General features: G+C 34.4%; 1 protein-coding gene and 1 non-coding gene across 2 annotated transcripts; one reads left to right on the plus strand and one right to left on the minus strand.

Annotated features, from left to right (window-relative positions):
- Window positions 1-965: 965 nt before the first annotated feature.
- On the minus strand, window positions 966-1,053 carry LOC116113464. The gene has a single exon (XR_004125415.1). It is a non-coding gene; the product is annotated as a small nucleolar RNA SNORD96 family (small nucleolar RNA).
- Window positions 1,054-4,966: 3,913 nt separating this feature from the next.
- On the plus strand, window positions 4,967-14,140 carry LOC116113431 (probable disease resistance protein At4g27220). Its single transcript, XM_031399591.1, has 8 exons — window positions 4,967-5,632; window positions 6,653-6,752; window positions 6,801-6,986; window positions 9,683-10,993; window positions 12,322-12,430; window positions 12,926-13,076; window positions 13,764-13,795; window positions 13,948-14,140. Exons 1-8 carry the CDS (start codon window positions 4,967-4,969, stop codon window positions 14,138-14,140), a joined length of 2,748 nt encoding a protein of 915 aa, XP_031255451.1.
- The last annotated feature ends 1,997 nt before the right edge of the window (window positions 14,141-16,137 follow it).

A 16,137-nucleotide genomic window follows, 5' to 3' on the forward strand; every position in this document is an offset into this window, starting at 1 on the left:
TTCAAACTCCAAAATTAAAATAATCTATTGAAAATCACAAATTCAAAATTAAAATATTACAATAATCCATTGAAAATCACAAATTCAAAATTATAAACTCCAAAACTAAAACGATGAAATTACATAACATATAAAATAGAACAACAATTAACAAAATCCAAATATGAAAAACTAAAAATATCTCATGCTCCATGCTCTGAATTGCTCGCCTCAGTGGCATTAATTTCTACAAAACAAGTACAAGAAATTAATTAGTAAGTTCAAAATATTGAACAAAATAATTTGGGAATAAATTAACTAAATATGAATATAAAAGATTGATATATTTTGTTACCTGGTTATAATTTCTGCATCCATCAAGTAATCTCAAAAGTAGTTGAGGTATATGCATATCTCAACCAATCTTGTGCACAAACTAATGCTTCCACAATGGAATTCAACAACCTGTTAGTTAACAATACTCATACCAGATTCGGAGAAACATGAAATTCAACAACCTGTTAGTTGACAATACTCAATACATTTAGAAGAAAAAGGTCCTAAATATTCTAAATTCCTGGAAAAAAACAGATTCGGAGAAAAGCATGAAGGACAGAGTAAGTTTAAAATATATGTTAGTTGACAATTAAAATATATGTTAGTTGACAATACTCATACGGTCATACCAGATGCATAATCGAAACTGTTGTTAATACAATTACTAATTTACTAGGGTCCAAAAGAGCCATATAAAAACCACAAACTGAACTTGCTTCCCCTTTTAAAATAAGATGTCCAAGATATTTATACGGCAATCAAATTTGCACAGCCAGATCAAGGATGAGTAAATTACTTCACTGTCAATTGCTTGAGATTTATAAAAATACATTCAAGAATTAAAAGCATATAAAAAGCAAAATATTTTGATGGTATTCGGCAGGCATCTGATTAATGCAGAATTGCAGAATGTCAAATAAATAACATTAGAACTTCAGAATTGCAGAATGTCAGCAAGGCTTAAGAAGCCACTCAGTCCCGAAAGATGGTATTTTGTGAATGATATCCTCCTAGGCCACATTTCTCAACACCAAAAGACTGAAACAGATGCAGAAATGAAGATTCAAAAATAAAATAAAAAGAAAGAAATAGAAATTACCTTAAGAAATTGGAGTGCTTTAGTGTCTTCTTCTAGATTCCAAGGATCACGATTTCACAAAGCCAAGCAAATTAAAGGAAAAAAATGCTGAAGTTTTTGCCTTAATCTGAACTGAGTGGACAGAAAGCAAGAGTAGACGAAACTTGTGAGAAGGGAAGAAAGAAAATGAACTATTTTGCAAGGAAAAAAAGCTGAAATTTTACCTTAATTTGAAGTGAATGGACAGAAAGTAGCAGGAGGCAGGAGCAGATGAAGAGCGTGAGAAGGGAAGAAAGAAGATGAGTTTTTTTTGCCCTAATCTAAAGTATTTATATGTGGCAGGTAAATTACAATAACCCCCCCCATTCTTTAATAACATTTATTTCAGTCCCGGTTCTCGGTTCCGGTTCCGGTTCCTGATTCTAGGAACCGAAACCGGAACCGTACAGTACGGTTCCAGATTTTTGGAACCGGAACCTACCCGTTAACGATCGGTTCTAGGTAGGAACCGGAACCAAACACCGGGTACCCAACGGTTCCGGTTCCGAACGGTTCTTTTGAACACCCCTAATTTTGCTTAATCTGAATCTATCGGGTGGCCACGATACATTGTTAGGGGGCCAATCTTAGTATGTGTGTAGTGAGACGATTAATTGATATTAATCGCAATACTTCTCACTACCGGTATGATGAGGAGCCTACGGGTCAAACACTTAGAAGATTATTTGAGAATCAGTTTGTATAAGAGGTATTTTCGTCTTTTAGGACGAAAAAGTATTTTGGTAATCTTACAATGCAATTAGATTTACTGAGGTTGTTGCCTAGATTTAATATTAAATCAAATCAATGAGATTATAGTTAAATATATGTACGCATATATTTAAATGAATCATTATTATTATTAAATGTTAATATATTATAAATATATTAATTGATTTTAATTACAATAATAATAATTAAAATAAAATAAAAATTGACAGCGTTTGGACACAAGGGCTAATTTGGGTTGGAGTCCAATCCTATTCCTTAGAGGATTAGGGTTTTGACACATGCACTTATATAGTGCATGGGAATTGAAGGAAAATATAAGTTTTTCATTTTTTTCATTCATTGAAAAGGGCGGCCCTCCTTCTCTCTACACTCTCACGTTTTTCCCTTAGTTCTTGAATCAAAGTTTTCTTTGATTCAAGTTGATTCTTGAAGCCAAAAAGAATCTAGCAGATCCCTATTTGGTTCTTCGGATTTTTTTCGTGTGGATCACCATTCGTTCGATTCTACTTTGAATCGGTAGCGAGTCCAAATCGGAGACAAAGTGAAGGAGCCTCCAAACGTGGGTAATATCTCTGATTCTTGAATGAGTTGTTATATTTTCTACAGAATTTTGATTTGACATATTAACTATATAATTTGTACCCTGATCTTGGGTTTTAAAGGAATCGATTTATCCTTTAATTTTTGTTTTTTCGCTGCATTGGGTAAATCAATTCCTAACACTTAGGTTGATTAAGTGATCTGCTGTTCAGATCTCCTAATAAGAGCAGATCGCTTAAGCGACCAGACTGATGAGTATGACTTAACCACCTGATGGGCCTGACTTCAACTAATTGGTTTTCATTGTGAGCGCTTGTTGTTTGAACTGATAAAAAAAAAACCCGCATATTAAATAAAATTTATTGAATAAAGTAATATGCACATCATCTTCAAGAATTAATCTTATCTTCTTCTAATATTTTAAAATTATTCTCAATGAATTAACTTCCTCAAAGCTATGAAATTTCAAATAATATTGAATATATACCAAACCAAACCAAAATAAAAGATTGTTAATCTACAAAACATAAAAACAGTAAGATCAAAAATATAAAATATTAATTTGTTTATGTACGAGAAGGAAATGAAAGGGTTTCAGTAATCAGGTGAATGGTCAAATATTCTACTATATCAAACTTCTTTTTCTTACTTCAATAAATATTTGCGTTTCTAACTCCCAAGGCTTGCTTAAAAGAGTCAATGCAGTTGATTTTAAAGGGATAATTTCCAACACGAGCAAATTTGTTGTAATTGACCAAATCAATTTTGAGTAAAATTGTTTGAGTAGATAAAATCCACTTGTTTGAATAGATAAAATCCACTGTGATTATAAAACTGTGAATTATACAAAACTTAATTAAATTTGTTGGCAGAAAAAGCAACAAATGCGGGGTACCCAATTACTATTATGTCAAATTAACCTTAACCATTAACCACGATTTTTATGGGTCGAATTCTTAGAGGTATAACTATTAAAATTTCACTTACATTACATCTATTTCATGTCATGTAAATATATTTTATATTGTGCAAGCAGCTGAGATTAATAATTATTTCATAAATATATATTAACTAAAAGAGAAGATCATAAATTCAATTGATTGTCGTCAAACCTCTATTACTTTGAATCATCTTTCAACTTTTTTTTCCAATCTCATTGAATTTCCACCATAAAATTCCAGGGATAATAATCACTAATAATGGTCTAATAGTTAGTTAAGATTTTGATGTATTATTCAAGAGGTTTTAAATATGATCTATTTAAGTTGTTAATAAGAGTGATTATTGAGAGGATTTATTTAGTCATTAACTTTAAAATTTTAAGAAATTAATTGAGGTACGTAAACTAATTCGAATATCAAAAATAAAAAAATTCAGGGATAATGACCGTGGCCAACCTCAATTGTCGTTGGTAGAAAATAATTAATTTGGAGAAAATTCTCTTCACATGCATCCAATTTTGAATACCTTCTTTTCACGTACCTTTTTCTTTAATAATCATGGCATAGTTTTTACAACTATTGGCACATCTGTAAGGCAAAAACAGGTTCCTGTCTGAACAACATCTTCTCATAGTCTCGATTTCTCCATCTTTTGTTTTTCTTGCCCCTTTAATATTTGGACTTTTGTTGATGGTTCAAGTGGTGGGTCTCCACCATAATCAATTTATTCACAGTAAAGTTAAAATCAATGGATTGATTCTTTTCTCTAATTTTTATTCTTTTTAGACACCTAGTCTTTAGTTTAAACTTTGATTTAAATTTTATGCTTTTACTGTTTTACAAACACGTTTTGGTCAATTATAAATATTTATTTGGAAACTTTATATGAAACGCCTTTGATCCACCTGGAATTTGCAGTACTCAACTGCTTTCTTCGTCTTTAATTTTCTTCCTCCCTTCCATCTTTTAGACTTTTATTCATGTTCACGTGGTGGGTCTCCACTGTAATCAATTATTCACATTAAAGTTAAAATCAAATGATTGATGCTCATTGTAATCTCTCTTCTTCTTCAGTTTTCTTCTATCGCTCAATCTTTCAGAAATCACTCAAAATCCCTTCCACTCAGAAGCCTCTCTCACCCCTTCAGATACCAATAAAAATACTTTTACTCTAAAACCAGATCGCTTGATTTTCACTCCTCTCCTGTTTCCTTATTTCTTGTTTATATACCCCAAAAAAAAAAAAAAAAAAAAAATCCATTTTCCTTATTTCTTGTTTACCAAAAAGATTCCTTTCCCATTTTCTTATTTTTCGTTTTGAAAAAAGAACAAAAAAATCTTCTTTATTTCAGCCATTTTCACCCAACTTTATTTCAGTTTGCAGTTGCCCTATTACTTTCTCTGTTTTATTTTCTTTCTATTTTTCCCTTTTCCTTATTTCTTGTTTAAAAAAAAAAAAAAAAAAAGAATTTCAGCATTTTCCCTGACTCTTGTTCTGTTATTTGATTTTGCACCTGTTTTTATCTCTGTTTTAATTTTTACTTATTTTTTATATTTTTCAAACTTGAGCAAGAAGTGAAGGAGAATTTTTTTTTTTAAAATGGCCGAACTTGCCGCATCTATCGCGGGTATCGGGAGTTTTGTTCTCCAACTTGGCCAGTGCTTGGTTGCTCCGATTGGGCGTCCATTTAAGTACTTGTACAATTACAAGAAGAACATTGACAACCTTCAAGGTGAAGTTAGGAAGCTGAAGAACACAAGAGAGGAAGTGCAGGTTAAGGTTACTGCTGCTGAAAGAAACGTGGAAGAGATCAACCAGAGTGTTAAAGACTGGCAGAAGGATGTTGAGAAGACCATTACTGACGCAGAGAATTTGATTGAAGAGAAAGAAAACAATCCTCGATGTTTCAAGGGATTGTGCCCCAACTGGATCACCCACTACAAAGATAGCAAGAAAGCATGCAAGTTAAAGGAGAATAATATCAGTCAACTCCTAGATAAGAATAAATTTCCATTCCTACAGCAAGAAGGTAAAGTTGCCCATCCTACTATTCCTCAGGAGATCTGGCTTAGATCTAATGAAGATTATTTGGCTTTCCAATCAAGAACCTCCACTGAGAAGAATGTATGGGATGCACTAAATGATGAGAATATCTACATGATCGGTGTTTACGGGATGGGTGGTCTTGGGAAGACCACGCTTGTGCAGGAAGTTGGTAAGAAAGCGGAGAAGGAAAAGCTATTCGACGACTTTGTTTTTGTTGAGGTAAACATCTAGGTCCATTGTTTAGTTATTTTGGATACGATTTTTTATATTTTTATAGTTAGGTCATAATAATGAGATAGAATTTAAAAATTAACAAAAATATTTTTCTATATTTGCTAATTTACTAAATACCCTAATATATAAAATTTTATAAAATAATAAAAATACCTCATCCACAATTGCTAGCTTCTGGCCACCACCATCAGAATCTGGCGTTACGGCACACGATCGGTCGGATCTGGCTATTCGTGTGCCGTTATAGCCTTTTCTAGCCAGATCCACACGAATCTGGCCGAAAAATGTCAGATCTACTGTCATTTCTAGTCGTCGACGACTAGATCTAACCGTCAATGACGCCAAAGATATGGTCGTCATTGACCCCCAGTTAGGGCCAAAATTTTGGCTGAAAAATGATAGATCGGCACACTATCGGCCAAATACAGCTGGTAGTATGTCATTATACCAGATTCCGACCATCTTGCGGCAATGGTGGCTAGAATCTAACAAATATGGGTGGGTGGGTGGGTGGGTGGGGGTATTTTTGTTAATTTTTAAAATTTTTTTTTTGGTGTTTAGTTAAATTAATAAACTTGAAGGATTTAAAAATAGTTGAAAAAAATATAATAGTATTTTGAGGATAATGAAACAAATAGTTATTTTGAGGATACGAATGATATGAAATACGAAAACAAACGGAAGTTTCATTTGTTGAGGATAAGCTATTGGATCACTTTGTTTTTATTATTATCTTATTCAAAGTTTATTTATTTATAATATTTATATATTTGATTGCACTTATTTAGACTTTTGGCTTCTATACAAGGATGTATGTTTGCGTTTATAATGAGAAGAAAGCTTTTAATAAAATATTGTTTCTGCACTTTTAATAAAGGCATCCTTATTTTCTTTATTTTCGTTTTTAATAAAAAGCACAGTTATTAGTTTAACTTTCTTTTGTTTTTGTATTTTCTTTATTTTGTGGTTCCTGGTTAGCCATATATTTTTTTTTTTCTCTTGCAGGTAACAGAAACTCCTGATATCAAAAAAATTCAAACAATAATTGCAAAAAAGTTAGGTCTTAAATTCGAAAATGGGGAGGAAGATGAGAGTGAAAGAGCAAGTAAGTTATATTCTGGAATGAAAGACAAGAATATCCTTTTAATTATAGATAATATTTGGGAAGAGCTAGATTTGAAGACGGTGGGAATTCCTTCTGGAGCTGATCGTGGAAGAAGCAAAATGTTGATGACAACAAGAAAAGAAGATGTGTTGGAGAAGATGGGTTCCACAAATAATTTTAGGATGAACATTTTAAATGAAGTGGAAGCTTGGAGGCTATTCAAGATAATGGCAGGTAATTGTTATAGCTCATAAAATTTGGCATTATGGTTTGACATGAATAAATAAAAAGTTAAAAGCAATAATAACATGAAATAGTTTCAAAATCTGTATAATTAGTGGATTGATAGAATAATAGAGTTGGCTTAGGGGCATCCTATAACATCACATTAAAAATAAGAAATCTAATTTAATTGTTTTTTTGAAAAATCCTTTGACATAAGTTTAATTAATAATCTAATTAAAGATTATGAAAATCAAATTTCTTTGGGGTGGGGATTTGGTTGCGGCTTGCCAAGGGGTTGGGGCTGCTCGATGGGGTTTGGCTGGGAAGTGGGGTGTGTGATCTTTTTTAATTTTTTCTAGTATTTAATTTTGTAATATTTTTACTTTTATTTTTGGTTTTTTGTCATCCCCTAAGATTAAAGCTAATTCCGAAATCCCCTGTAATATTATAAATAACAAAAAAAAAAACCCAACATTAGTTAGCCATTGAAACTTTTGACACCTAGCAATGAACAGCAATGAAATCCCACATTTGCCCTTGTAAATGTGACATTAAAAGAGAAAGACTTAGGGTTAGAAAGGTAATTCCAAATATTAAATCTTATTTTGTCTTTTTGTGTAACTCATTTACATTTTAATCTGTTTTATTCGTATTTTTAATCCGATTTTTTAAAAAGTAATTTAAATACTGTAATTTTTTCTTTTGAATTCGTAACTTTTTTTGTTTTCTCTCTCTTTTTATTCATTTTTATAAATCTGATTCTTTTGAAAAATAACCCTTTTTTCTTTCTCATTTTTAATTTCGTAACTTCACTTCCTGTTAAAACCCCAGCAGTTACAAACCTCAGCCACACCGTGCCCCACCTCAAGGCCCAATCGGCAGCCATTAACAACTATCGTCTCTCCCATTAGCCTCCAGTGCACCACCACTGCACCCAAATCGTTGCCATGTCCTCCATTGCATCCACACTAAAACCATTGCCATTGCATCCATCACACAAACCAACACCACAATAACCACAGCAAACCATATGACAACCATTGCCATACCCATTGGCCTCCAGCGCACCACCACAACATGCAAAGTGCAACACATCTCCATTGCACCCACACCACAACACATCCCCATTGCAGCCACACCACAACCCATTACCCTTTAAACAACCACCACCACCACATCAGCCACAACGAAACCAGCTCACCAATCAAATCAACTTCACAAGATCTACAACAACACCATCCAGGTTTAAAACAAGCTCCCTAGCACAAATTGATTATAAAAAAACCACCCAAGGCGTCGCTATTAGGGTTTGAATTGAAGGTGGGGCGGCTTCACTCCTCTAGTTTAACAGAAATTTCATGATTCTTGGCCACACAAAAATTCATTAAACGAAAGTTAATAGTTATGGACCCAAACTTTGCTTTCCTACTTTACTGGACCTAACTCACTAAGACCAAAATGTAGTTACCTCTCCTTTTTTCCCTTTTTTATTTTTTTTATTTTTCATTATTTTATTCATCTCATTGCCATATATAGGATTATTCAAATAAAAAATAAAAAATAGTAATTTAAAAATCTGATAAATTGTGTAAGTATATGATAGAATTTGAGGTGAGTCCGACTATTTACCCAATAAGGTCTTGTTGAATTGGAAGATTACTCTCTCATCAATAGACTTGAGCATGTCTTGTCGGTATGGAAATCCAACACTCCCCCTCAAATTCTATCATGGTATCAGAGCTCAAGTTCAATTGAGCTGAGTGTTTGACTAGTGGCTGAGGAGTTAGAGCCAACAACTACCTCAATTAACAAGTATGACCCAACAAATGGGCTTGATCGTGAGGGAGAGTGTTAGAGTCTCACACCGACTAGGCACGCTCAAGCTTATTAGGTTATAAGAGGGGATAATCCTCCCATTCAACAAACCCTTATTGGGTAAGGAGTTAGACCCACCTTAAATTCTATCATGGTATCAGAACATGATAGAATTTGAGGTGAGTTTGACTCTTCACCTAATGAGGCATTATTGAATGGGAAGATTACTCTCTCTTATAAACTCCAACCGTATATATATAACATAATATAATTTTTTCTACTAATCAACAAATTTAGTAGTGTAAATTTTTAAAATTGAATACACAAATTTGGCGTACTAATAAATTGCACTATTTACTACTTTGAGTGATACTAGTTGACCACTTATATTTATCTTGCTAGCCTCCAATTATAAATTTTTACATAAATACAATTTTATCGATCCTTTAGCAAAATTTGTTACATCTTAAATCCTCTTAATTTCTATTTCTCCATCTTCAATCTTTTATTTTAAAATTAGTTAATTAAAGTGCTTAGTGTAATTCCCATTATTTTCAGCCTAAATTCACAATAATGAGAACTGACTTGGCAGCTTCATTTTACATTTCCTCATTTCTTATCAGCTTATTTTTCTTTTCTATAAAAACTGTCTTAAAGTCTTAGAGCTCTTGATAAGACAAATGTGTTTGGAAAGAAAAAAAAAAAAGAACAAGGAATATTATTTGGAGTTAAGTGTAGTTTATTTAGATTTTCAAATATTTTTTGTGGCTTTCTTTAGAAAAGAATCTAATATCATAGCTAGAGAGAAAATAACAACACTTAGAACTTTTCTTGTTTTTAAATCAAAAGCATGTGAATAGAAAATGCAATAATCCTAGCCTCTTGTGTAGGTAATGTTATTCAAAGACGTGAACTGCATTCTTTACCAAATGATGTATGTAAAGAATGTGGAGGTTTGCCCATTGTCATTTGTACAATAGCAAAAGCATTAAGGAACAAGAGACAAGAACCTCAATGGGAAGATGCCTTGCGAGTACTAAGAATGCCTTCTCCAGCACAGTTCCCAAGACTTTTGGAAAAAGAATATTATAAGATTAAGTTGAGTTATGATTATTTAGATCATGATGAGCTCAAGAAAACTTTCATAATTTCTAGCCTAATGGAAAATAATACTTCCATTTCAGACTTGTTCAAGAATATTGTTAGTTTAGGTATACTTGAAGGAGCTAACCTTACAATAGAACAAGCACGAAATAGACTGGATTTAGTGGTCAAAGAACTCAAAGACTCTTGCTTGTTACTTGATGGTTATAACAAAGAAAGATTTTCCATGCATGATGTTGTTCGCATTGTTGCTATAACATGTGGATATTTAGATCACTATGTGTTTACAGAGAGAAATGACATTGAAAGCGAATGGAAGGATAAAGATAAACTTCAAAAATGCACAATTATCTCTTTAGTTGGTAATAACATTATTACTCAACTTTCGCCTGAAGGATTAGATTGTCCAGAACTTGAATTTTTTGATATGAGTAAGAGGGGTTCTTCTTTCAAAATCCCAAAGGGCTTTTTCAAGCTAATGCCGAAGCTCAGGGTATTGAATTTATTTCGACTACATCAATCATTGTTGCCGCTGTCAATTGATCTTTTGACAAACCTTCAAACATTGTGTTTAGACTATAGCAAAATTAAAGATTTTGCTATTATCGGAAAGCTTAAGAAGCTAAAAGTCCTTAGCTTGCGAAATACTGATATTGAGGAGTTGCCTCTAGAAATTGGTCAATTGATTGGGTTAAAGTTTTTAGATTTAAGCAATTGTAGGCAATTAGAAGTTATTGCACCAGATGTGATATCAAAATTATCGCAATTGGAAGAATTGTATATAAAGGGATGCCAAATTTGGTGGAAGGTTGAAGTACTCAAGGAGTTCAAGCACTTATCTCGACTGACCAATTTAGAAATAGATATTAAAGATAAAAAAATGTTGCCTAAAGACTTCTTTTCCAAAGAGCTTAAAAAGTATAAAATATCAATAGGAGATTGGTCATCCCGATATCCAAAAATTTATGAAAATGAGATTTTGAGGATGTTGGAATTTAAATTTAATTCTACCATCTCCCTAGAAGAAATTCGTGGAATCAAGAATGTTGAACTCTTAAGCTTAGCCGAATCTTCAGATGATGAGAAAGATCTTGCGGGTTCAAATTTTAATTTGCAATCCAATGAAATCACACCACTTTTTACCCCCCCCCCCCCCCCCCCCCCCCCAAAAAAAAAAAAAAAGAAAAATCGCTAATTTTCATAATTTCTCCTCACTAGTTAATTGTTATTGTCAATTTTTTTTTTTTTTTTTCATTTGATTTCAATCTCCTTTGTTTTTTGAACCGGAAAAAATTTAAAAATGAGAGAATGTTAAAGTTGTCGACTACTTCAGCATTAATGGGTTACATATACACATTTCGGGAGGCCCGTTCCCCATGAGCAGACGGGGACGTGGGGATAGTGCCCCTGGGCCTATAGGCGGTTTGGGCCTTTTCCATGTATAACTGTATGGATTTCCATAAGTCATTATATCCTTATTGGGTTAAGGCTAAGAATTGAATCCTTGTAAAACTAGGTTTTGTCACTTTAAACCTAGTATGTAAATATTTTTTCACTTGTTGAATGTGATAGTAATCATAGGGCAATTCATTCATTGTAAACGAGAGAGGTGAGGAAGTATTGCACTAATATTGACTCAGTTGGACGTAGCCCATATTGGGTGAACCAAGGTAAATCAGACATGTTTATTTCTCTTTTTTACTGTCTTTGATTTGTTTTATGTTATTTTGTTCTCGTTACTGCCTTATTTCCTTCAATGGTATCAGAGCTTTCATGTTTGTTATGAGTGATTTAGAGATGGTGATCAAAGGTTGAGATTGAAGTTCAACGGCAAACGCTTCGAGCTCTTAATACTGTAGATGGAGGATCTACTCGTTCATAAGGATATGTGGGGCAATTGTGAATGATAGGTTTGACAATCAGGACATTCGATGTTACGACGAGTGAAACACTAAACGGCAGCATCAAGTACGCTTGGGTCTAAACCTGGAACACATCTGGAGGAGAATTATTAGCGGCTGATCGTGTTGCACTTGTTGAATGGGATAAGATGGATTGGAAAGCCAGAGGTTTGATTCGCATCTGTCTTAAGGACTCTATTCTAATGAAGTATGGATTAGGATAGGGTAGGTTTATGGGAAGTTGGAAAATATGTATCTGAGTAAGTCTTTGGTGAACATGCTATTCTGTCGCAAGAAACTCTACAATCTCTGTATACATGATGGGGATTTTTTTTTTTTGGGACATCTAGATGAGTTTAATACTCAGTGAATCAGCTACTGGCTATGGATGTACACCTCATTGAAGCTGAGAAAGTGATACATTGTTGTGCTCTCTCCTGATACGTGGACAACTTGATTGTTGCAATTGGTGGTGGAGGATCGACACAGATGTCTGGGAATTTGAATGTTCTACATTGTTACAGAGGATATGCAAAAAAGAGGTTCAGAGGGTTCATCTAGAGATGCTTTAACTACTAAGGGACGAAACCTTGGTAGGAATTCTAATAAGTCTACGACTGGGGAAATTGTGAGGTAGATCTAAGAGCAAGGATAAGGTAAGTTTAAATGTTGGAGATGTCAGAATTCGTGCATTTTAGAAAGATCGTAGAAACAAACTAGAAGGGAGAAAGTTGAAACCTCATACAAATGAGAATCAGATATTGATATGTATGTGCTATTGCATTTATGGCTAATCAGACCAATCAGTTTGGTATGTTGATACTGGTGGGCATTTCATATAACACCTAACAGGGAATGGTTTTGAGTATGACCATACATGGAGGAAACGTTCTGTTAGGAGATGATGCTGTTGTGAAGATTATTGGTTGTAGAAAATCAGTTGAGTTTGCATGATGGTTCAGTGAGGACGCTCCCTAAAGTGATGCACATCCCTTGTATGAGTAGAAATCTACTCTCTTGTTGAACAATGGCTGACATAGGCATAGTTTTTAGTTGTGACTGACATTCTACAAGATACTTGGGGATCTATGATTATTGCATAGGAGTTCAATATGGTACACTTTACAGGCTGCAGGCATCAGTTGTAAGAAATTCCTCTTTGTGGTTATGTTTAGGAAAAGAAGGTGAAAAGAACTTGATTTCGCAACATTGTGGCATTAGCGATGGAGCACATTGGGGAGCCGACTTTGTCTACTTTGGTGACTCAAAATGGCTGAAGGTATTCCTAATTGTTCTATGATTTTTGAGTTTTGTGAGGACTGTTTACAAGGCATAGAATCGAGTTAGTTTTTAGTCGATAGGCACGAGAGCAACAAAATTATGGTGTTAATTCACAGTGACGTTTTCGGGCCTACTCGATATGAATTCGTTGGTAAATGCAAGTATTACTTAACCTTCATTGATGAATTTTCTTGATATTGTTAGGTTTATTTTATGCCAACAAGTTTGAAGCTTTTGAGAAATTTCAAGAATTTAAAGCTTTAGTTGAGAACTAGTTGACAGAAGATTAAAGCTTTGTGAACTTATAATGGTGGTGAGTTTTGCTTTGGTAAGTTCGAGTAGTTTTGTGTGACACATAGAATTACAATGCAGAAAACTACACATTACACCCTCACCAGGATGAGTGGTTGAATGTCTCAATCGGTCACTATTAGAAGGCTAGGTGTATGCTGAATAAGATAGATGGGGTCTAAATTTTGGGTTGAAGCTACTGCAATGGCTTGTTTTTGAAGAACTGGTCTCCTACCTCTTCTGTTAAATATGACGCCGTTTGAAGCTCTGTATGGTAAAAAGCCTAATCTATCATTTATTTGGGTTTTTGGTTATGATGATATGTGCATGTGCCAAAAGAGAAAGAAACCAAGCTTGACAGTAAACTGAGAAATGCAAGTTTGTATGGTTTTAGGATGGCATCAAGGGTACAAATTGTGGAATCTTGTGAGTAGAAGTATCATCTATACAAGAGATATATTTTTAGAGAGGTAAAACAACTATTGGAGCCCTTGAAGATCCTGAACAGTCAAAGAAAGTTTAGTTTGATGTGACTACAGTAGAGTAAAAGAAAGAGGTGACTCCTAATGTTGCTACAGATTTGATAATGTAGACCCTATAGAATTTGATCATGAAGATAAATTTGATAGTGTGGTTGATAAGGGTTTTGTGGATGGTTCAGAGGATGATTCTGATGATGAGTATGTGGTGTTGCCAACTTTAGAAGATCCAAGAGTTAGAAGGGCACCAGTTCGTTTCTCTCTAAGTGCCTTGATTGGTTGCATACAATGAATGTGACGGGGAATGACCTAGGAATGTAAATGAAGCAAGAGCCATGGAAGATGCATATATATCTGTGGGACCTTGCAATGAATGAGAGATGCAGTGATTGTACAAATAATAGTGGGTCTTATGTAATTGCCTAGGGTAGAAAAGTAATTGGTTGTAAATGGGTGTTCAAAAAAAGCTACAAGCAAATGGAACAATTGCAAAGTATAGGCGAGACTCGTTGCAAAGGGATTCTCTCAGATTGAGGGTGTTGATTATGGTGAGATTTTCTCCTTTGGCCAAGTTAACATCAATTAGGTATGTTTTATCTATTACTACTACGTATAATCTTGAAATTGAGCAACTTGATGTAAAGACGACATTCTTACATGTGGTTTAAAGGAGGAAATTTACATGAGGCAACCTAAGGTTTTGTATAAAAGGAAAGAAGACTTGGTGTGTAGGTTGAGGAAGTCTCTATATGAGCAAAACAATCACCAAGGATGTGGTACTAGAAGTTCACTCTATTTGTCTTCAGCATGGCTTTAGCTGCAGTAACGTGGATCACTATGTCTATGTAAAAAGGTTAGAAATATCTTTATTATTTTAATGTAGATGATATGTTGCTGATAGGGAATGTCAGGAGTTGATAATTTTTGTGAAGGGTTTGTTGGCTGCACAATTTGACATGAGGATCTTGGAGCTGCAAATTTTATTTTGGGTATACAATTACAAGAGATCGTCAAGTTGTAAATTGTGGTCAGGCAGAGAAAGTACATTGAGGAGATTTGAAGAAATTTAACATGGTAGATTGTAAACTTGTGAAGACTCCTATGACTTTGCGAGTGAAATTGTCCACTAATCAGTGTCCTATTTTTGAGGAAGATGCTGAAGAAATGACACGTTCCGTATGCTAGTGTTGTAGTTAGTTTGATGTATGCCATGGTGTGCATGCTACCTGATATTGCACAAGCAGTGGGAGTTTTAAGTCACTTTATGTCAATCGTGGCAAGGCATTGGAGTGCTGTAAAAGGTTCTTAGATATCTGCGTGGGACCTCTGATTTAGCATTCGTTTATGGAGGCATGGCGATAGGGATGAGCTAGATGTGACAAGTTTTGTGGATGCTGATTGGGAGGTGATCTCAATATAGGAGTTCTCAAATGGGTATGTATTCACTCTATTTGGTGCTCCTATTTATTGGATGAGTAAAAGCAAAGTACTGTGGCTTTGTCATCGACTGAGGCAGAATACATGGCATTGACACATGCTGGCAAGAAGCTATGTGGCTTCGAAGATTGAGTTTAGAGCTTGGTTTTCAATCTTGATGCTAGAAGATAGGGTGTGACAATCAAAGGCTATTTTCTTAGCCAAGAATCCTGCCTTTCATTCATGACTCAAAACACATTGACATACAATACCATTTCATTAGGCAAAAGTTGGAAGAAAATTGGTGTTGTTAGAGAAGGTTGATCACTTGTTAATGTTGCATATTTTCTTACCAAGGTTGTGAGCTTAGCAAGTTTACATGGTGTGTTTGATGAGATAGGCCTTCATTGGTGAAGTATTCACCAAGTGGAGAACGTTGGAGTTTTCAATGTTAGAGTAGATGCCCTAGAGCCAATCAATTATTGTGGAATTGACTCTTTGTAATAATGTTCATTAATCATATAAAAGGCATTTTATTCATAATCGTCGAAATCATTATTATTGCACTATGTATTGATATAGTCTCCTTAGAATGGTAGAACCGTGACGAGGGTATCAAGTGTTTCAAATCTTGATAGTGAGAACCCTATGGCACATATGGTGGCCATTCTAGAAATGTCCGTAGCCCCAGTATTATTCTGAAGTAAGGGCACAGATAATACGGTAAGGCTATCATAGTGTTGAACGACCCTGTCGAAAGGCAGTGGCTGATCTCACTTATCAATGTTGGTTTTGTGTACACACTTGGTGCACACACATTGGGTGCTTGTTGTAGCGGATATACCGCAGAAGCGAAGGGAGTTTCAGCTTAAC

This window comes from Pistacia vera, unplaced genomic scaffold (assembly GCF_008641045.1).
Source record: "Pistacia vera cultivar Batoury unplaced genomic scaffold, PisVer_v2 Contig679, whole genome shotgun sequence".
In the NCBI taxonomy this organism is placed as follows: Eukaryota; Viridiplantae; Streptophyta; class Magnoliopsida; order Sapindales; family Anacardiaceae; genus Pistacia; species Pistacia vera.